General features: G+C 35.4%; 2 protein-coding genes across 14 annotated transcripts; both read left to right on the forward strand.

Moving 5' to 3' along the window:
• The first annotated feature begins 1784 nt into the window (after positions 1-1784).
• LOC122417856 (poly(U)-binding-splicing factor half pint-like) lies at positions 1785-10702 on the forward strand. 11 transcript variants are annotated; one of them, XM_043431704.1, is made up of 12 exons: positions 1785-1997; positions 2984-3038; positions 3538-3706; positions 4356-4446; positions 5867-5932; positions 6331-6491; positions 7222-7280; positions 7761-8037; positions 8648-9134; positions 9264-9463; positions 9546-9942; positions 10021-10702. In XM_043431704.1, the coding sequence occupies exons 3-12, from the start codon at positions 3689-3691 to the stop codon at positions 10128-10130; spliced, it is 1866 nt and encodes a 621-aa protein (XP_043287639.1). In that variant the 5' UTR covers positions 1785-1997; positions 2984-3038; positions 3538-3688; the 3' UTR covers positions 10131-10702. The 11 variants fall into 11 exon arrangements, with proteins under 11 accessions (XP_043287639.1, XP_043287656.1, XP_043287720.1 ...); XM_043431785.1 differs by adding an exon at positions 6894-6940 and having other exon boundaries at positions 1786-1997; positions 3538-3776; positions 4356-5932; XM_043431738.1 differs by having other exon boundaries at positions 1786-1997; positions 7761-7974.
• A 997-nt stretch (positions 10703-11699) lies between these two features.
• On the forward strand, positions 11700-19586 carry LOC122417900 (poly(U)-binding-splicing factor half pint-like). 3 transcript variants are annotated; one of them, XM_043431806.1, is made up of 12 exons: positions 11705-11869; positions 12642-12696; positions 13637-13864; positions 14688-15757; positions 15845-15910; positions 16111-16262; positions 16363-16421; positions 16645-16858; positions 17427-17913; positions 18098-18306; positions 18430-18823; positions 18900-19586. In XM_043431806.1, exons 6-12 carry the CDS (start codon positions 16224-16226, stop codon positions 19007-19009), a joined length of 1512 nt encoding a protein of 503 aa, XP_043287741.1. In that variant the 5' UTR covers positions 11705-11869; positions 12642-12696; positions 13637-13864; positions 14688-15757; positions 15845-15910; positions 16111-16223; the 3' UTR covers positions 19010-19586. The 3 variants fall into 3 exon arrangements, with proteins under 3 accessions (XP_043287734.1, XP_043287741.1, XP_043287751.1); XM_043431816.1 differs by lacking the exon at positions 14688-15757; XM_043431799.1 differs by lacking the exons at positions 13637-13864; positions 14688-15757 and having other exon boundaries at positions 11700-11869.
• Positions 19587-21561: the final 1975 nt, after the last annotated feature.

Here is a 21561-nt window from a genome sequence, read left to right on the forward strand (position 1 = left end):
TTTCGCTTGGTCGATTCACGCACTTATCATTTTTTATGTATTCACCTTCATCGAGATTTTATATCAAACTGTTATAATTCGAGAGTACGAAAAAGTAGCATTTCAATCGTCATATTTGTCGAGCATTTGAACGAACCATAGAACCAAATGCAACGAACGAAAGATTATCGTCGTAAGCTATTACGCAAACGACAACAATAAAACTCGATTCGTTTCAACGACCCTTTTGTTATTGTTTTCGATTGTGATGAAATCGTAAGAAAAAACAACAAGGAAAAAAGATCGTATTGGAAAATGAATCGCAACAAATGAAGTAACGTGTATGGAAAAATAAACGTCAGTTATCGGTAATAAATTATTTCTGTCTACACAGAAAGCCAGACAATGTTGACATGTTACGTGACGTTCGTGTCATACAACTTCAAATCATAGACACTTATTGTTTTGCTGTAGAACGCCAAGAACATGTACGAATTTTTCGTAAAAATATCCAAAAAATGGGAGTTATTCGAAAATTGAATTATCGTATGTTTCTTCCTACCAGTTTTTCTTTTTTTTTACGACTCATTATAAATACTCCATATATATATAAATATTATGCGCTGTCCGATTTTTGCTTGTGCAGGCGGATCACAAGGCGACGAAAATACATGCAGATGATTTTTTTCACTCTGTGCTCGTTGTTTGATATTTTCGAAGACAATTTATGAATAATTCTCACTGAAGGATATACATGGATATTATACGAAACATCGAAAAAATTGTTTTCATTTTGTTTCCTGCTCGAAAGGGTCCTCATCTCCAGTATTCATACTTGATGAAAAAACGATTATTGGTAGTGAATTTCTGGAATTCAACGTCAAACAAGTATTTGCGTGATCTGCTTCCCCAGCTAACTAAACAGTGACTGATAAGGAAAAAAATAACGAGCAGCTACAGTCAAAGCCTTGGGATTTGGCTTGGACTAAAATTCGTAAAATTGAATGAATTATGATTCAGTGTGTATTTAAATTCCGCCCTCGAATTACCTAACCTAGAACGTTGTCAGATTTTTCTAATGCACTGCACATGTTATATTTCTACGACGCTCTGAATGCATGCACGCAGTTAATATAATTTTATGTATCTTTCAAAATCTAATATTTTGCTGCCTCGTAATAATATAAATGCATGATTATTAAGCATTTATATTTCATTATAAAATCTTTGAGCGTAGACGAAAAACTGATACAATGGCGGGGACGCCGACCGGTGGCGGCGAGTTTATGGCGAATCTACAAATTCAGCCAGAGTACGATTTCGGCCACATTTAAGAATTTAGGCTTTTGTCGACATATATACTACAAATAAAAGCGTCACTTTGGACATTTCTGATTTCCCGAATTCATTATTAGTCCTTGAGGATCACTTCATATCTAAAAAATGTACTCGTTTTTTTTTCATTATAAAACGGACTTGAGATTCCGTTAAAAAATAAAACAAATCAATTTGAGGGATCACTTGTGTTATTTGTAGCATTTATTTATAGAGGATGAGAAAACAAAAACATTTGTTTGAATTTGAAGTAACATAGGAAAGAAAAAAATTACATTTTTCCATTTCATTGGAAATGAAAAGCTTTGATGCTTTCATCGATGGATTTACTTACCGTTTTCAATAATATGACATAAAAACGGTGAAGAAAAATTACAACGGCGCAGACCAAGGCGCAGACGTTCGAATGTTTGAGATGCCCTTTTGAATCGAGTAGTACAGGAAACAAATAGTTGCCGACACTTCCGGCAAGGAGGAGAGAGCACTGAGAGCAGAGAGCAGAAAATCGGCCGCTTCTTGTCTTGTTGATGGTGAAGGTATAGATGTGAAAATTTAGAGCAGTGAAGTTTAACGTGCCTATTTTGAAAGTTAAACAAAATTTGTGCTTTGTGCGTTCGATTGGAAGTACAAAGTTGTTTCCTTCAGTTGGATTCAACTAAATGATGAACGGTATTGTGGCTATGGTAAGTTTTATGACATCCTCGTAATAACGTGAAGTATTTACGAAGCCCGAAAATAAACGAAACTATTTTTCGTGAGAGCGTAACGAAGCATCATGGCGATCCCGAATTATTGTATTTACAAAATTACAATGTTTCGAGGTAGATGAGCGGCTCTTTATTCAAAATTCTCTGAAAACAAGTTATACTCTAGCTAGAATGTGTTTACCAGAAACGGAACGATTATCACGTTTCAAGTAATGTTTGTCATGAATTTAAGGATTATTGGGGTCATTGACTTTTCATTCGTGCGGGTCAAAGTTCCTGTAATGTATAAATTCAATTTGATAAGTCTCATTTTATAACACGGTGATTGAGCCTCTATAACCTCAAACTGTCAACAGAGGAAATCATCGTTGTTTCCTTGCTACTTCAGACTTTAGTTCAGTGTCTGGACGAAGATTGTTGGTCAGTTAAAAAAACATTTTATAACAATATTTTTTAATCGAGATCTTGCTTGATATGAATTACTTTTTTAATCAAGATTTTGCTTGATGGAAACCAATTTTTTAACTGAGATCTCGCTGGAAATAAACCAGATTATACTATTTTCCACTTGAAATCATCATTTTCTCGATTTTATCACGAAAAAAACCGTTGCGAAACATTAAAAATCTTACATTTCTAACCTCATTATGTAAAAGTTTTTTGTGTACTTTCTTGTTTCTCATGGAATAACTGAGTACTGCAAAAGTGGTATATTTACGTTGAAAACTTGCATTGTCCATCATTATACTATAACGCATGAGATGGTTTTTTCAAAAATTTCAAAAATAAAAATCCAAAGATACGAACATGCTCAAAAAATGAATGGAAATTGAGTTAACCTGTTAAAATAAAAAGTCAAAAAGTATATTTGTTTGCATTTTATGACCATAAACATTGAAATCATAATTCCACTGCACAAAGGGGGAAAGGATAAGACATAAAATGGTATATAACTTTTTCAGGCACTACCGATAAACAACAGCATGGAACCACCAACCAAGAGGATACGGGTCGAAGGTACATTGCTATTGTAGCAAGATATTCGTATATCTTCACATAGCTGAATAAATCATGTCGCGAAATATATTAACGCGTGTGCTGTGAGACATTCATGGAAAAATGAAATAAAATATCAATCGCGAATGTCAGAAAGTGTATCGTAATGTTATGTGAATATACATATATGTGTGTGAACAAGTTCAAACACAAATGTGTATTTATATTTTAATATTTATAATATTTATATACGAAATCTGAATGTTAAGGGAAAAAACAGAGTTTTTTAATATCTATGTCAGGCAGTTTAGGAGCTAGAAATCGTGTAAAATGCCGGCCTTAGGAAATTTCTGATCTTCGTACGTTGTGGAACGGCCGGCCAATGAATTCTTTATTTTTTTTCATTAGTTTTTTTTGTTTTTTTTACTCTATCTCTCATTGACTTTCTCTCTGTTAGGCGAAATCAGACTTCAAGATGGCCCTCAACAAAACTAATGTATGGTTGTCCTTCTGTTCTGAGATGTTACAGCGGAGAGACAGTACAGAATCTGTGGCCTTCGACTGAGCTGTGATCATGAGCGTGCGCCAAAGAATCAAAGAGAACGCTACATTCGTTGAAACAGAAACAAAATAACGAGTTTTAAAACAAAAACGAAACTCGATTCGCCGAAATGGGCGTGTATTATCGTGTACGCACCACCGATACTCGATGCTCGTTCCTCCCTGTTTTTTCTTCTCATTTTGTTTCTTACTAGATAGGTCAGCATTTAGGATAGTCCAATAATCGTCTCGTTTTCTACCTATGAGACTCACTTTGTTTTTCAAACGCGACTTCATCACATTTCCTTTTTATTCTGTTCCGAGATTTATATATTCTTCTCACCGAGAACCGTACAAATAGCTCAAATTCAATAAAATCTTACAAATTACTCAATTTCAGTATACCTTTTTGAAATTCTGTTATCAATATCAATTGAAAATTGACATGCTCATGTGTCGTTTGGTGAATAGTTTTAATCGGTAACTTCGATGGAACGAGTCTCGTAATTAGAAAAAGCAGAGGCGAGTTTATGTTTATGATAAAATAATGAATGCGCAGAAGCTCAGTTTCTCAAAATAACTTTGTAGTTAACTCGCGACTAATTATTCGTAATCAGGTGCGCCATTGCTATATTTTCTTTTCACCTTATACTTTGTTGATAGAAGATAAAAAAAAATGGTCAGGGTTGTTAAATAGATATCGGGCGCTGGTTGTTAGGTTATCGAAGGCAAAAAACAACGTGAACGACGCAGAAAGAAATGCACTTAGCGTATTCTCCTTTTGCTTTGTGCTTACAGATTTCTGCGTTTCGCCCTCAGTCTCTCGGACATTTTGTGCGCGCAACCTTCATTGCTCAGCCCCGAACACGGTTAAACGAGTCGATAAAACGTATACACTAAAATATTGAAATATAAGAATGAGGAAATTAAAAATTCTTCATATCGTTCGATTTTCATTAATTTCTCGGGAAATTGAGATTAATTATAAAACAAGAAATTTCAATGACTGATACAAGAACAAAGGAATCTTGAAAAATACGTTTCAATCAACGTGTTCTGATTTCTGTTCCAGAGAAACTAGCGGTCTACTCGATTGATCTTGTTCCCTTAAGAACAAAAGTTGTGCCAAACGTTTCGATACTTTATTTCTAAACGACCCTTTTCACACTTCATTTTCATTATTGTACCAAAAATAACTTGACGATTCTTCATTCTCCATGGAAAACGAAAATTGGTGGAAAATATTTTTTTACTTCAAATATTTTTCAACAAAATATTCACATTGATACATATATTGAGTGTGAAATCTTATAAAATGAAGTTTTACTCGTGTCCACGAGACTTTGGAGTTTGTGTTGTTGCTGCACTCCAAATTTCCTTTCATTCGTGCGTAAATTTCATTTCACGAGTTTGGCCTACGAAAATGAAACCTTCTGTATCCAAAATTTGTTAGAAATTCACGAACCAATAACTCATATTGAAGCAGTCATTACTTTTCAGTGTGACTTTTAATCACATCCTAATGATGCAAATTTCCATATCATATATGAATCAATGTTTGATTTTCATGGAGAACTTATTGTCATCAGTCCTTTGGAGAAAAATCATTAAACCGTTTCAGTAATTTAACACTCCAAATCATGAGGAATAATTGATGAATTGTAATCAGTGGTGTCGCTTCCTCCGCATGTGCGTGATCGTTTTCGCAACAAATGTTGCGATACAATTTAAAAAAAAAAGATAATTTCAATATGAGCTTTTGTATTTTTTATAAAAACGGTGTGTCGATTGTTTTAATTTCTTTAAACTTTCAGTTTGGCGACGATTCAGCTATGGGGAGCTGGGCCATTGGCACCGATACATTTTACAATCCATTTAGGAAACACAAAAATCAAATTGATTATCAAAAGCCTGCAAAAAAGTTGAACGTTTGATCTCTATCGGGAGAATAAATTCATTCTAAATAATGCTTTTTACATCACGAGAACTCTCGGTGAAAATTTCGTCGTTACGACCTTTGGAAACTTTAGTTTGATCCCCCTGTGCATAGCTAATCTTATCGCGCACATTGATGCATTTAAATTGCCTCGCGTCAATCGAAAATCGTTTCAAACCTTTATAATACATGGTTACAAGTATATCCAAAGATTTTTTGATCATCGTAAATCGTGGTCACGAATTGCAAAAATTCGTGTGATGAAATATATATATATTTTCGGATAGTTGAGACGCATTGTTTGAATTTCTTCAATTGAAAAAATTCGAAGATATTACTGAGTGCAACCGTCTAACTTGTTATTTCTTCGTAGGCAATGTCTTGGATTTCTTGCCTGGACCGATCTATGATCTCAATCAAACAGGGCAGGTCGTCGCTGGTATGTTTTCCATTTCATAATTATCAACAAGATGCAAAATGTATTGTGATAATTATTCAAACATTCATTCCATTGAAAATGCGCGATTGAAAATCAGTATGACCAGTAAATAGTTTGGAAATATTTTTATCTACATATTGAAAATTGAATGGAAAAAAAAATTGAAAGCATGAAACTTATAATTATGGTAAAAGCTTATGAACAAACTATAGTATCAAATGATGTAAAATTTTATCGTGAAAATTATTATTTGTTGAGACACTTCGTCTGAAGTTATATCGATGTTGTCTCCAATTACGTGAGCGTTTGCTGATAAGATCTGATGTTTTTTTGTCGAAATGAGTTGACCTGGATAAACAAGACTTGCAGACTAATTTACGTTTATCTCCTTCACGAAGGTCCTGGAGCAAAGTTTCTTACTTTGCCTGGTATTCTTGGCGCCGGCCTGCCAAAAATTTCATCCGAGCAACAAGAGACAGTCACAAGAGCAAAAAAGTATGCAATGGAGCAGAGCATCAAGATGGTCCTGATGAAGCAAACTTTGGCTCATCAGCAGCAAGTTAGTTCACCATTTTCGTTAATTTATAATAAACAAATGACAAAAGAAAGTTTTGCAATTATACAAGTCGTAGCATCTCAATGAAAACAAATGTTTCATAACAGCTAAGCATCTTAAGGTGTGCATAGTTGAGGTAAAACAAAATCCCAAAGTATATTATTATGAGAGCATTATCGCAGTTATAAATTTTGACCGAGTTTAAGTATGAAAATGTTGGTAAAGCATCAATTGTTTGGTGTGTCTTCGCAACTTCAACTTTGCTCGCTAATTACTAACAATTTGGCTCAAATCTTCAAACGAGTACGAATTGAAAGAACGCCATGGAGTGGAAAATAAAAATTCCAATTCGTAAGAAAAATCTCATAGTTAAATATTTAAACAGCGATTTCTCTCTTCCCGCAGAAGAATAAATTGGTCCTGCGGCAACAAGTTTTATTGCTGATGTGCAGGTTAGTCTGAGTCAAGAACGAAAAGCAAGATAAAAGTAGTAAGAAAACGATTTTTTTTCACTTGCGAATTTTTTCATTGTGTAAAGAACTACGGAACGGAGCGCACTGCACCGTCGATGGGACAGGTTTTTGGCGGTTGAGATATTATCGAAAAATTGAAAGTGAAAATCATTAATAAGCATTTGGGTAAAACATTTGAGATGCGAACGAGGCTTGGCTTTTTTCATTTTTTTTTTCTGCAGAGTGTTATGAATGGATGGTTGTGATGCTTTGTGTTACAGCAAATGGCTAGTCAGAGGAATCAAGTGCAAAGACAACAGGCCCTCGCTCTGATGTGCAGGTTTGTTCATCTTTTGCCAAGGCAAAAAAAAATTCAACGGTTATTCGGACCGTCCATGTACAATTGTATCTCCGAATGAAAAGTACTTTGGAGAAGTTTGAGAGACATTCTGGATGCAAAAATTCAGAGCAATCAGTGAAATCTATTTGATGCTTAATTTTCTGCAAAATTTCATAGCTAAAACATTTATAAAGGAAAAAAAGTTCCATTGGGAACCTCAAAGAAATGTTAGAATCAGCAATCGATAACTTTACATCGCTGGGCCATAGAAATCAAAGTCCTTTTAGAAAGTGTTTCAAAAAATCGTTCATTTTTTTCGTAAAGATTTTCATAGGGAAGATTTTTTTTCACTAGAAATTAGTTTTTCAGTTGATAACCATTTAACTGAGTAAAAACATAAAGAATTTTCATTAATATTGAAAAGGAAGGACGCGGGGCGGCGTCAATAACAACTAAATATTTATACGATTTTCGACACAGGGTATACGTAGGAAGCATAAGCTTCGAGCTCAAGGAGGACACAATAAGGCAAGCGTTTTTGCCATTTGGACCGATAAAATCGATCAACATGTCGTGGGATCCGGTGACACAAAAACATAAAGGATTCGCGTTCGTCGAATACGAAATACCTGAAGCGGCGCAATTAGCGCTCGAACAGATGAATGGTGTCATGATTGGTGGACGAAACATCAAGGTAGCGGGACGTACCTATATAACGAATTTCCCGTCCCCGCGCAATCCTACTGTCTCGCCGGAGGTCGGCAAATTTTTATTTTGTTTCTCTTTGCATAATCTATACAATCATCATAATTATTTTTTCTCTTTTGTTTAATCATCCTTTGTCAGTATGACGTTTTTTTCTTCAATAATTTTTTTTTGTCTTTTTAATCTTTAAAATCATGAAGCTTCAGTTGAAAAATGCATAAACCATGATATTCAAATCAGAACAACATTATACAAATATGAATAAATTTGAATGACACATATCGAAGACGTCACTCACGTGTAAGGCATCTGGATCAATAGAACTCTATTGTCGGATTATTTGATCATTACTTAAGAGGCTCATTTAAAAATAAAATAGCACCAAAAGTAAATTCTTGTACTGTCGCCACCACCGTGCAAAACCCACTTTTCACCCGCGATATCCCTCGATACTCTTCTAATAATATTCCTCTGATTGACCCAATGTCTTGGACGAGTATGATATCAGTCTTGTAACAATGTTGCTATTTAATTTTATTGCATTCGCAATGAATTATTTCATTAATTTATTGATCAATCGACTAATTACGACCAAACGATTTTAAACTTTAATGTCAATTGAGAAAGATCGCTGAGGAATCGACTGTTTTTCTTTTCAACAGGTAGTTGGGAGACCGTCAAATATGCCACAAGCACAGTCGGTCATTGACGAAATAACGGAAGAGAGCAAACATTACAATCGTATTTACATTGCCTCGATACATCAGGACTTAACCGAGGAAGATATTAAATCCGTGTTCGAAGCGTTTGGACCAATAACCTACTGCAAATTGGCGCAAGGTAGCTCACCGCACAGACACAAAGGTTACGGTTTTATCGAGTACGAAACAATGCAATCGGCTCTCGAAGCTATTGCCTCGATGAACCTCTTCGACCTGGGAGGACAATATCTCAGAGTTGGAAGAGCGATCACACCACCAAACGCTCTTATGGGCCCACCGAGTGGCACGAGCATGATGCCAACAGCAGCGGCTGTAGCAGCCGCAGCTGCGACGGCAAAAATTCAAGCGATGGACGCTGTTGCCAGCAATGCCGTTGCTCTAGGACTCACAAAACTAGGAGCCACGACTCCGCCTCTCCTTAATCCAGGTAATTGAACCGACAATATAAAAAGAACGAGCGCAATAATTTTATCATATTCGATTAATCCTTGGCATTAATAAAAAGGTTCGATTTGTTTGATAATCATAGCAAATAATATTTTATTTGCGTTTGCAGCAATTGTACGACCCACAACACCGTCGGCGATACTTGTACCTCCAGTTATCCCAACTATAGCCCCGGTGATTCCTCCTCCTGGAATAGCCATACCTCAAACATTAACGCAACCACCAGCAATAATTCCACAAATACCTGGACAGCCGATAGTAATTACTCCGCCGGTAGTTGTTGCACCAACAGCTGTAGCCACACCAGTGGTAAGTTTTAAAAGTCATCCTCAATTGTTAACAGCCGCGTCGGAACCTCTCAAAACTTTGAATTCATTTGAATTTTCATCAGATTTCAACTCCAAATGCCCTCGGACCAGAAACAATAAAGGGTGGCCAGGATCAAGTCGTAAATCATAAACAGCAGGAAGATGATTTGCAAAAGAAAATACTCGAAGAGACCGAGCCCCAAACTTTGCAGCAACAAGAAAATTTGTCCATAAAGGGACAGAGCGCGCGACACTTGGTGATGCAGAAATTAATGCGTAAAATCGAATCGAGGGTGGTTATATTACGTAACATGGTTTCACCGGAAGACGTCGACGAGAGTTTACAGGAGGAAATACAAGACGAGTGTTCTAAATTTGGTGTAGTCGAACGGGTTATTATTTATAATGAGCGTCAATCCGAAGATGATGAGAACGCGGAAATAATCGTTAAAATATTTGTTGAGTTTGCACAAATGACCGGTAAGCCATAGAAAATATCGTCGCAAGTTCAACCTGATATTTCTGCTCCCATCTATACTCATTGGTATGCATTTTCAGAGGCGGAAAGAGCAAAGGACTCCCTGCACGGTCGATATTTCGGTGGTCGTCTCGTCAAAGGCGAACTTTATGATCAGGCCTTATTCGACAACAACGATTTTTCAGGATGAATTTACGCTTCAGATTCCGTCCAATCGAACACGTGTCGGATTAAACTGTTTTTCCTATGGAAGAATTCCTATACGAAGAGAAAAAATTATGATTTCAACGCATACGAATACTCTTTTTTTTTTTGATAGAGCATGACAAGCCTTATCAAATATATGTTTTTGAAGAATTTTGACACTTAACATTTGCGTCCGTAGTACACGATTCAATGAAATTATTCTACGTTCAATATTGTATATCGATTATACGTTTCGTTAATTGTTTTTTCTTCACGCTTCCATGACAAAATATTAGTGGAAGTTCGAACGTCGAAAGCCTTTTTAGTTTCGAAATTCGGATTAATGATATCATTCGCAATAAATTCGCGATGATGACACTTACTTTTCATTCGTTCTTATATGAAAACAAAAAACGAGTTAGAGGGAACGAAAATTCGACATAAATGTGAAAATAATATTGTAACAACTTGAAGAAATGTGCACTGGTACGTTTTCCAATTACCAATGTGTAGATTACGATATCGACATATGTTTATTTACCTAGAAATAATGAAATAAATTGTTTTACATATGAAGGATGGATAGTTTACGGATAAGTGAACTACACTCTAATTTTACAGAGTTCTACCAAAGACTGAAACCTCATTATTTTCGTCGATTAAAACAATTAAAACCTCATATTTTTTAAGAAAGTCACGAAATCATTTTCAGCTGGCATTTTCATTTCAAGCATTTTCAATTCAGCTACAAAGATTAAGTATTGGATTTTCCATAAGATCATTTTTGTTCTTCTCAAAATTCTATTTGTCCGGTAAAAATGCAAGACCAAAAGAACAAAAAAATCACTAATGATCTTTGTTGATTTTTTATTTCAACAATTCCGGTCTTCATATGGCTCAGACTTATTCCTGCTAACATATAATAAATATTACTCAATTCAAAAAATTGACCCAACGTGCATATAAACATGAATGCGTTGAGCGCATTTCGAATCATAACATTATTCGACATTGTGCTATTATTATTCGAATTATATTTAGTGAAATAGGCTGATTCGAATGGTGCTGAAAGAAATTACTATTATGATTTTTCTTTAATTTTTTTTTAAATTATTTATCATTATATTTTCATTTAGTTCATCAAAACAATTATTCAATTTAATCAAAAATCTTTTATTCTATATTTTTGTATTCACTGCGACGATCCAATTAAATTTTGCCACTTTCTATAAAGTGTGGCAAAAGTCTATTCATTCTATAAAATATTTCGTTGAGAGGATGAACCAACAAAGACGCACGCGCAACCTAGCCGACCGACGCTCAAGCTCATCTTTTGGGAACGAATTGCAATTCTTGTTTGCCTATTGCAAAAAAATGCCTAGTGGACATCTTCGATTAATTTTTTATATTGTATATAAAATCGAGGGACCCGTGTGCCCATGTTTCTCATCATACAGCTAACTTTACGCGATTCTTTATCCAAAATTATTGTTGGCTAAGTTCATGGCGGTTTTGTGAGTAGCGTGATTGACTCTGGTGGTGTAGAATCGTATAGGTCCCAAAACATCCGCAAAGGCGACAATTGACCGCTTGTTGATGGCGACTGTGAAAGGTGTGAAAAGTAGCTTCAGGTGCGTGTTTCAAAAGGTGGAAAACAATATTTAACAGTGAGTTGGCGTGGAAGTATAGAACTATTTAATTTCGTTCGGCTTCATCGAAATAATGAACGGAACAGGGGCAATGGTAAGTACTTACAACCACAAATTATAGCTGTTTTCAGTAATCAACAAAAAACGACGATTCAGAGAGTCTCCACGAACGTCCAAAAAGGCATTGAGGCATCATGGCGGATGACGTATACATTAGCGTATCCAAGAATGATATGTTTAGCCGGTTTCAGTAGAGATTACCTTTTTATATATATGCACAGAAACCTCTTCCCGGGCGAATTTATAAACCTTTTGTTTCGAACTGCTATTTGTTCCGAAAAATATTTAGTTCGTCGGAGCCAGTTTTGAGGTTATCGGTATATCATCCGTGAGAAAAAAATTATGAGTTTGACGATTTGCTTCGTTTCGCCAATAACCATTCGTTTTTCTAAATTATTCTCTCTTTACCTTCAATGAGGAATACTTCCTTATTTGTTTACGTTTCAAAGCCTATAAAATAACTGGTTTGTTGCTTGTTGTGTATTTACATCAATAAAATTTGATTATGTCGATTTTTCAACAGTATTAAAAGAATACAACTAGTAGTAAGTGAAAAAGTTTAGCTTATGAATGTGTTGAGGCAAGCTGAATTAGCGATTAGTGTTTTCAATTCAAGAGTTCTTCTTTGAATATTTTTTGTAGAAAAACTGGTGCATTTGTATTTGAATTTTGAAAAATAAGTGGCTATATTTATGAGCAATGAATGTCATCTGTTTTTCAAAGAGGGACCTCTGAAACACGAAGATTCTTTAAGTACATGTGGATGTATATCTCTATCTTAAAAGAAAAAAATAATTTCTTTTCAGGCAACTACAATCTCGAATGGCAACGAATCACCCCAGAATACATCGTGGGTCTCAGGTATATTGCTCAAGCAGCCAGATGCATATAAATTTCCTCATAGCCGAATCAAAATGTTCTGCAAAACTCTCGGAAACATATCGAGAGACACACACAATAATTGCAATGAACAGCAATCGCATCATTTATATTATACATGTGTGGGTAATTTTTTTTGTGCTCTGAAGCACATTAATATCTCAAGTCCATCAGTTTCAAGATGGATATTCTGGTACATACTTTAGAAAGAAAAAAATAGGAAATCCAAATTCTCAAATAATTCTCAAAATAGGGTGAAAAAAAACAGCATTGGAGTTATAAACACGAAAGTCAGATCTTGTCAAATGGAGTGTTCCATTTGTATGAAAAGAAATTGCTGGCCAACTCTTCAAATGTTACGTTATGTTCTCTGCATTTTGCTCTCAAGATTACAACTTATACAACCATTGAAAGCAACATTATGTTTAGATACTCAAATTTTTCGATAGAACTTTTGAACATTGCGGAGACCCAAAAATCAAGTGATGAGTAAAATGACTGAGGATCAATATGGCATATTAATTGAGTTAGTCAGGAATATTCAGCTCTTTATAAATATATGTATACAGATATATTTTTACTTCTATCAACATGTATATATATTGTATACCTATATTTATATGCACACATGAATTTTGGAATGTTGAGGACAAAAAAGGGAATTTTTTAATTTTGGTATTCAGTCAAGCAGTTTAGGAGGTAGATATTGATTGAGAACCGATTTTACGAAAATTCTAAACAAGATACGTTATGGAATGGCCGGCCTATAGATTATCTTACTCTATGTTTTTGTTTTACTCTACTATTTCTCATTCTTTCTCTCTTTCTCTCTCTCTCTCTCTCTCTCTCTCTGTGTTAGGCGAAATCAGGCTTGAAGATGGCCCTTAACAAAACTAATGTATGGTTGTCCTTCTGTTCTGAGATGTTACAGCGGAGAGACAATACAGAAACTGTGGCCTTCGACTGAGCTGTGATCATGAGCGTGCGCCAAACAATCAAAGAGAACGCTTCGAACATTCGTTGAAAAAGAAACAAAATACCGAGTTTTAGAACAAAAATGAAACTCGATTCGCCGTAATGGGCGTGTATTGTCGTGCATACAGCGCCGATACTCGATGCTCGTTCCTCGTTTTTTTTTCTTCCTAGATAGGTCAGCATTTAGGATAGTTTGAAGTCGCTCTACTTTCTGCTTATGAGTCTCGTTTTTATTCTATTTATTGTTGCTATTACAAAATTCTTATGGTTAGAGTAAATTAGCTAAACTTTTGCTCATCGAAGATTGATTTACGTCCAATTGAGTCCGTTTTTGTCAAATTTGTGCTTGAAACAAATTTATGAGAAAAAGGAAATGGTTCGATGAAATTAATACTCAACAGTACAATCTTTCGTGATCTAAGAAGTTGGTACAAAATGATTGATATAAAAAATTCCAATTTTCATTTCTCTAAGAAATTATAAAAGAACAAAGCGATAATCAAGTATCATCGACCTCAAGTATTTAAAAAAAGTCAGCATCTACGCTGGTGCATTCTTGATTCGATTTTCTTAATATCAAATTCTGTTCCGTGTTCCACCTAAGATGAATCTTTCCGAACTAATTTTATACCAACACTCAAATCAGTGGAATTGATTTTTAGCAGATTAAACTCATTGTAGGAGAAATTTTACGAATGAAACGAGGCTCATAATAAAAGAGTCGATGGCGACATACGTATCCGTAACAAAAATCAGATCATTGATTTCTCAATCAGGTTTACACCACTGCATTAGTTTTCTTGTTTCTTTTTTTTTTTTTTTATTTTTATTTCTCGTTTTTATTCTTTTTCGATAGATCTTTTGACAATAAAAAATCGACCCGAGCTGCTAAATAGATACCGGTGCAAACTGTTAGGTTATCGAAGGCAAAAGAACAGCGTGATTGGCGCAGAAAAAAAATGCACTTAGCGTGTTCTCTTTTTGCTTTGTGCTTACAGATTTCTGCGTCTCACCCTCAGGCTCTCGGACATTTTGTGCGCGTGACCTTCATTGCTCAGCCCCGAACACGGTTAAACGAGTCAATAATACGTATAAAAAAAAAAGATCAAAAATGAAAAAAGCAAATTCGAATCCTTATTCGTTTCTCGGGAGAAGTCATATAAATAAATAAACCGACAGACAATAATTGATGAAAGAACAGAGGCCTCGTGAAAAATGCGTTTCAATCAACGTGTTTTGATTTCTGTTCCAGGGACTAGTAGAGTACGCTCTCTATCTTGACCAGTCAAGAACCAAATTGTGCCAATCCTTCAAATAATAATATCAACCCTACAAATTTCATCATCGAACTATAAATAAAAACGCATCGATTTTTGGCGAGAGATATTTATTCTCCTGCAGAAGAAAATGATATTTTTGCATGAACTCAATTGATGTGAAAAATATGGCGAATGTGCTTTGGGCCTATTCGACATATTTTTCAAATTACATAGAACTCACTTTCGAAATTATATCTATGAGGCTTGTAAAGCCACAACTTTGATACACCGTCGATAATCGAATCGAGTTTATTGATAATAATTTATTATGTGACTTTGTATCTTCTCTACATCCGTTTTTCCATTCACAAGATAACACATTGTACGAGGTCAGGATGAAAAAAAGCACAATTTCATTGCTCATCACTGACAGCCTGTCTGTCTCGACAATTTTAATTTCTTTAAACTTACAGTTTCTCGGGAGGTCGAGCTTTGGGAAGCTGCTCCATCGGCAACGTTACTTTTTACGTCCCATTTGTGAAGAAAAAATTTAAAAAAAATGAACGTTTGGTCATGCAACAACTATGTCGCAATTTTTTCAGAAACGATACTTAACCCCTTTTGTGTACGAATTTTTCGCTCATTCGAGTATCAAAAATATATTTGACAAAAAACAATCACAAAGTATACCTTTATATTGATAAAAAAATATTCCAGAATTGGTATTTTTTCCACTCTCGTGGATATTATTGTGATATTGTATTTCTACCATCGCCAGTGTGTTTGCGAATTATGAAAATTCGTTAAACGTGAGTTTCATAAGCGAGATGGTTGAGGTATTGATTAAATTGACGATATTACAGAGTACAACCGTCTAATTCATGATTTCTTCATAGGCAATGCATTGGACTTCTTGCCAGGACCGATTTACGATCTCAATCAAACGGGGCAGGTCGTTGTTGGTGCGTAATATTTTTTCTAACCTACTGGAGAAATACAAGCATCTTTGTATATTTAAATGATCAACAAGTACAAAAATTCATTACAATAACTGTCGGCGAGTTACTCAACGATGTAAATTTATTCTATTACTCTATTATTTTCTTCTTGTAATGTTGTATTGCGAAATTGATCTTTAAACAAATATTTCTTTTGCTTGTAGGACCCGGAGCGAAGTATCACACTCTGCCTGGCGCTGTCCTGCCAAAAATTTCATCAGAACAACAGGAAACTGTTAATAGGGCGAAAAAGTATGCGTTGGAGCAGAGCATCAAAATGGTCCTGATGAAGCAAACTTTGGCGCATCAACAACAGGTTAGACTTTATCTTTGTCATTTCAACGACGGTTTGAGAAGAATTTTTTTTTATCATAGTGAAATTGACTGGTAATGATGGTTATGAAAATTCCTTACAGCAAATGGCCAGTCAGCGGAACCAAGTGCAGAGGCAACAAGCACTCGCTTTGATGTGCAGGTATACACGTTTTCAAAAAATATGAAAAAACAAACTGTTGAAATTTGATGAATTTACGAGTTTGATAGTTTTGGATTAATGAGTAATTTCAGCACGGCATTACATTGCTTTTCATTCTGTAGAGTGAAAAATTAATCATTTTTATATAAACAAATTGGCTTGTATGTTTCCGTTGTTATAAAAAAAAAACGCCTACTCAATATTGCTCCATATTTTTGTTAAGGGTATACGTAGGAAGCATAAGCTTCGAGCTCAAGGAGGACACGATACGGCAAGCGTTTTTGCCATTTGGACCTATAAAACCAATCAACATGTCGTGGGATCCAGTGACGCAGAAACATAAAGGTTTTGCTTTCGTCGAGTACGAGATTCCTGAGGCGGCACAATTAGCGGTTGAACAAATGAACGGTGTCATGATAGGTGGACGCAACATCAAGGTAGTGGGACGTACCTATATAATGAGTTTCCCTGTTCCCACGCAATCCTACTGTCTCTCCGGAGGTCGGCACATTTTTATTTTATTTCCCTTGATTCCACTGACATAATCTGCATGATTAATATTTCCTTTTCCATTTGTTTCTCTCCAATATATTATTTTTCATAAATGAATCATAATTTCTTTTGATGCTCTATCGTTTTGTTCTCGTTGGAGTAATATTAATAATTTAAAATGGAACATGTCATTCGCGTGTGAGGCATCTGGATCAAGAGAACTCTATTGATGGACTAGAAATTTCACGTGATCATCGTAATCGTGCAAACCCGTTTTTCACCTGCCGAATTCCTCAATACTTGTCATGATTTCCCTCACATTGACCCAATGTCTTGGACGAGTTTGATATTAGACATGTAGCAATTATTTATTAGTGTTCGTTATATTTCAACCGAGATTGTTTAATCGATCAATTTGCTGAGAGATTTATCAATTACAAATAGTTGAATTTTTATTTTTGATGTCAGTTTTCGAGGGATCACTGAGAAATCTTGTGTTTGTATGATCAACAGGTGGTTGGACGGCCATCGAATATGCCACAAGCACAATCTGTCATTGACGAAATAACGGAAGAGAGCAAACATTACAATCGTATTTATGTCGCATCAATACATCCAGATTTGACGGAGGAAGATATTAAATCTGTATTCGAAGCGTTTGGGCCAATAACTTATTGCAAATTGGCGCAAGGTAGCTCACCGCACAGACACAAAGGCTATGGTTTTATCGAATACGAAACAATGCAATCCGCTCTCGAAGCCATTGCTTCGATGAATCTCTTCGACCTGGGAGGACAGCACCTTAGAGTCGGGAGAGCCATAACACCACCGAATGCACTTATGGGTCCACCCAGTGCTACGAGCATGATGCCAACAGCAGCAGCTGTAGCAGCCGCTGCGGCAACAGCAAAAATTCAAGCTATGGACGCCGTCGCGAGCAATGCCGTTGCTCTCGGACTCACCAAGCTTGGAGCAACGACTCCACCCCTTCTCAACCCAGGTGGATACAGTTATATCGAATGTTATTGTACTATTTTACTTTAATTTGGATGATAAGATTTGAAAAAAACGTTAAGCCTGTCAAATGGCTTGATTCACTACCAAAAAATTAATATTTCGTAATATATACTCCAAAGAGCCAAAAATTGTTCAAACTCTTCATACGAGGTTTTATCCATTCACAGCTTTATCAGGAATCGTCAGACCTGCGACACCATCAACGATTCTTTCACCACCGAGTGTTGCGTCCGTCGCTCCCGCGATTCCTCCTCCCGGAATTGTTATACCTCAACCTCTGACGAGACCGCCAACTGTTGTTCAACCAATACCCGGTCAGGCGATAGTGATTCCTCCACCAACAATAGTTGTCCCAACTGCCGTGGGCACACCAGTGGTCAGTATTCAAATATTCGAACAGATTCTCGATATATATGGAAAAATTTCTTATTATGTTTAAACATTTGTCTGAGCTTGGTTGTTTCATTCGTACACATTATTGTCTCATCTGTTTTACTAGATTCCGGTAACCACGTCTCTTGCCAGCGACATAATAAAGCGAGCTCACGAGCAAGCTGCACAACAAAAACAACAGGAAGAGTTACAGAAAAAATTATTAGAAGAAACCGAAACTCAGACGTTACAGCAGCAAGAAAATATATCAATTAAGGGACACAGAGCCCGTCACTTGGTGATGCAAAAATTGATGCGAAAAGTCGAGTCGAGGGTCGTGATATTACGTAATATGGTTTCACCGGAGGACGTTGACGAGACATTGCAGGAAGAAATCCAGGACGAATGCTCTAAATTCGGTATAGTTGAGCGAGTGATCATTTACAACGAACGGCAGTCCGAGGACGACGAGGACGCAGAAGTTATCATCAAAATATTTGTAGAATTTTCACAAATGACCGGTAAGCAAAAAAAATTTGTAACGCGTTTTTCCAAAGTCTTCACTCTCATCTAAATTGGGTGATTTTCGTTTTTTAGAGGCCGAAAGGGCAAGAGATTCACTCAACGGTCGATATTTCGGGGGTCGTCTCGTCAAGGCTGAACTTTACGATCAGGCATTGTTCGACAACAGTGATTTCTCCGGTTGAAATAAGCAGATACAAATTCCGTAAAAATCGGATGCGAGTCAAACGAAATTGTTTTTTTCCTATGGAAGAATTCCTAATTACAAAACACTGATGTTTTACAGATACGAAGTCTCATATTTCGATGGAATATTGAAAAGCTTCATCGTTTAGATTTTCAATTAATTGCAACACTGAGGGGTTATTGTGTCCGTAGTACAGATCAATGAAAAAAATTAACAAATAACGCGTTATTATATCAACACTATTAATTCGTTTGCAATTTACTTGGAAATTTACGTGTACTTATAATTTCGGCGCACAATTGAATTTTTTTTCTTCATCAAAATTACTATCACGATTGATGAAATGGGCACTAGGCGAAGAAAACGGTATTCAATTTTTGTTTAATCTTCCGGTATTTTAGAACCAAAGTGTCATCGTGTAAAATAATACTCGCTCGAGACAGAACGAAATAATTGTAATAAACGCGGCGAGTATGATTTGTGGTCGATATGGCTTGAGGTGATAACAAGAGTGACGATGTCGGTAAATGTTTAATAACATAGGAGTGACGGAATAAATTGTTTTACAAAACAAACTGAAATTTTTCATTTTTATTTAACTCACTTTTTATGGAGGAACGAGTGAATCAACTTTAATGTCAATACGAAAGATTCTTCAAAATTTATTCTTCAACAGCAGATTTATGGAAAAAGATAGTTTCAAGTCTCTTTAATTCTGTAACTAATTTCCGTTGATATTTCGAAATGATAAATAAAATATCCTCAAAGATTAAATGAAGCACTCTTATTGTATGTAGCGTATTAAGCATTTATATATTTTACAGTACATTGAATTACAAATCTATCAATTTTCAAATGATCCTAGCTTCACCAATTTCTACTGTTATTCTTTCGGATCGACAAACGGTTTTTTATAGTTTTCTGTGTATTCTTTGTACACTGGAAAAGATGAGCCAGGAATCTTTTGTACAGCTCCTGATTCTAATGCTAGTTCTTTGTTAGTTCCATATTTAATATCCAGTTTTGCTGCGTTTTCTTTCTTGGTCAATATCATTTGATTATTGGCTTCTATTTCTTCTTTCGTTGGTGGGTCCTTGCGTCTATATCGTAACCACGATTCCCATTCTGCTGTCATTTCTTGGTCGAATTTTTCCTCCTCTACCGGTTCGAAAAATCGTCCACGTGTTTTTCGTCCCGTTACTCGAGGCTCCTCATAAAACTTTGTGCCAAACTGATCCTCGCCCATGAATTTTGGTTTGGGCGCCGATTTAAAAGACGATAGGAAGCTATTTAAGATGATTCGAAAGACACCTCGTGTTTTTTCAGACATTTTCTCTTCTTTTTCTCCTCCCTCAATTCGGTGATGACCAGTTTTATTGATCTGGACAAATGGTAATTCCCATGATCGAATTATCGATGAAATTTTCACGTGTTAATTGCACTTGATAAATTATGAAACCCCTCGGGAGAAGTTTGAAACTTTGGAGAAATAATGTACTCTACGACAATGTACCGCTAGCAACTAACAGGATTATCTTTTTGTCGGGCTTCTGTCCTGGCCAAATTAATTTTGTCACTTCATACCTTTCCAGAAAGGGTAAGTTATGTAACAAGTTATTTACTAACGGTAAGTTATGTGAATAAAATTTACTAAAAAGTTATCAAGTTCTAGCGAGAACTTATCCAGATTCATCACACTTAATTAAGTAGTATGAAAATATAAATTAACATGACTTGAATAATTGTAACAATGAAGAAACTAAAAGATAAAAAACTAATCAGAAGTGATCCAAAGTTTGATATTCAGATTTTTAGAAATATAAAAAAAATTTCCAAATAATTCATCTTGCTTCGATACAGACTCTCCTATAAATAAAGAACTTCTAAAAATTCAAAGATATTATATTTTTGTAATGCTCGTCTTATGCCAGTTTCTCTATCATGAATTTAGCATATTCGGTTGAGGTCTGGAAGGTCTGGATTTCAATTTTTTGCACTTTTAAGGTCTTTGTTAAAGATAAAAGACACTTAAAAAAAAAGGAATTTCTTTAAAAATTATATAAAAAATGGATTTCCCTTTTTCGACATAACACAGATATCTTTCTGATTCTCAAATATTATTAAGTTTTTGTTTGTGTTATTTTGAGGTATATGATTATTCGTGCGATAAAGATCTGAATGAATGGATTATAAAACTTATGAATTTCTATAAAAGATCAAACGATTTAGGAGATATTTGATAAATGACTTGACAATTTATCTAAAACATAAGTAGAGAAAAAAGAGGGGTAAATATGTTTCGGATCACCCAATTATTTGTGATTTTGCTTTTATTTGTAAATTATTCATGCAGTTTCCATTTAAAAAAAAAGGAATGCTGTTCCATTATAACAATGTAACATTCAAAACAGCCTTGTTTTGACGAATGTTCATTTTTTTTTTTTATGAAAGTAGAAGTGACATTTGACTATCAGATTTTAGAATTTGGGGGTTTGAAAACCTTCCCGAGTTGCAAGTACAAATTGTGATGTTATATGATTAGTTAAATTG

Source organism: Venturia canescens, chromosome 1 (genome assembly GCF_019457755.1).
Source record: "Venturia canescens isolate UGA chromosome 1, ASM1945775v1, whole genome shotgun sequence".
In the NCBI taxonomy this organism is placed as follows: Eukaryota; Metazoa; Arthropoda; class Insecta; order Hymenoptera; family Ichneumonidae; genus Venturia; species Venturia canescens.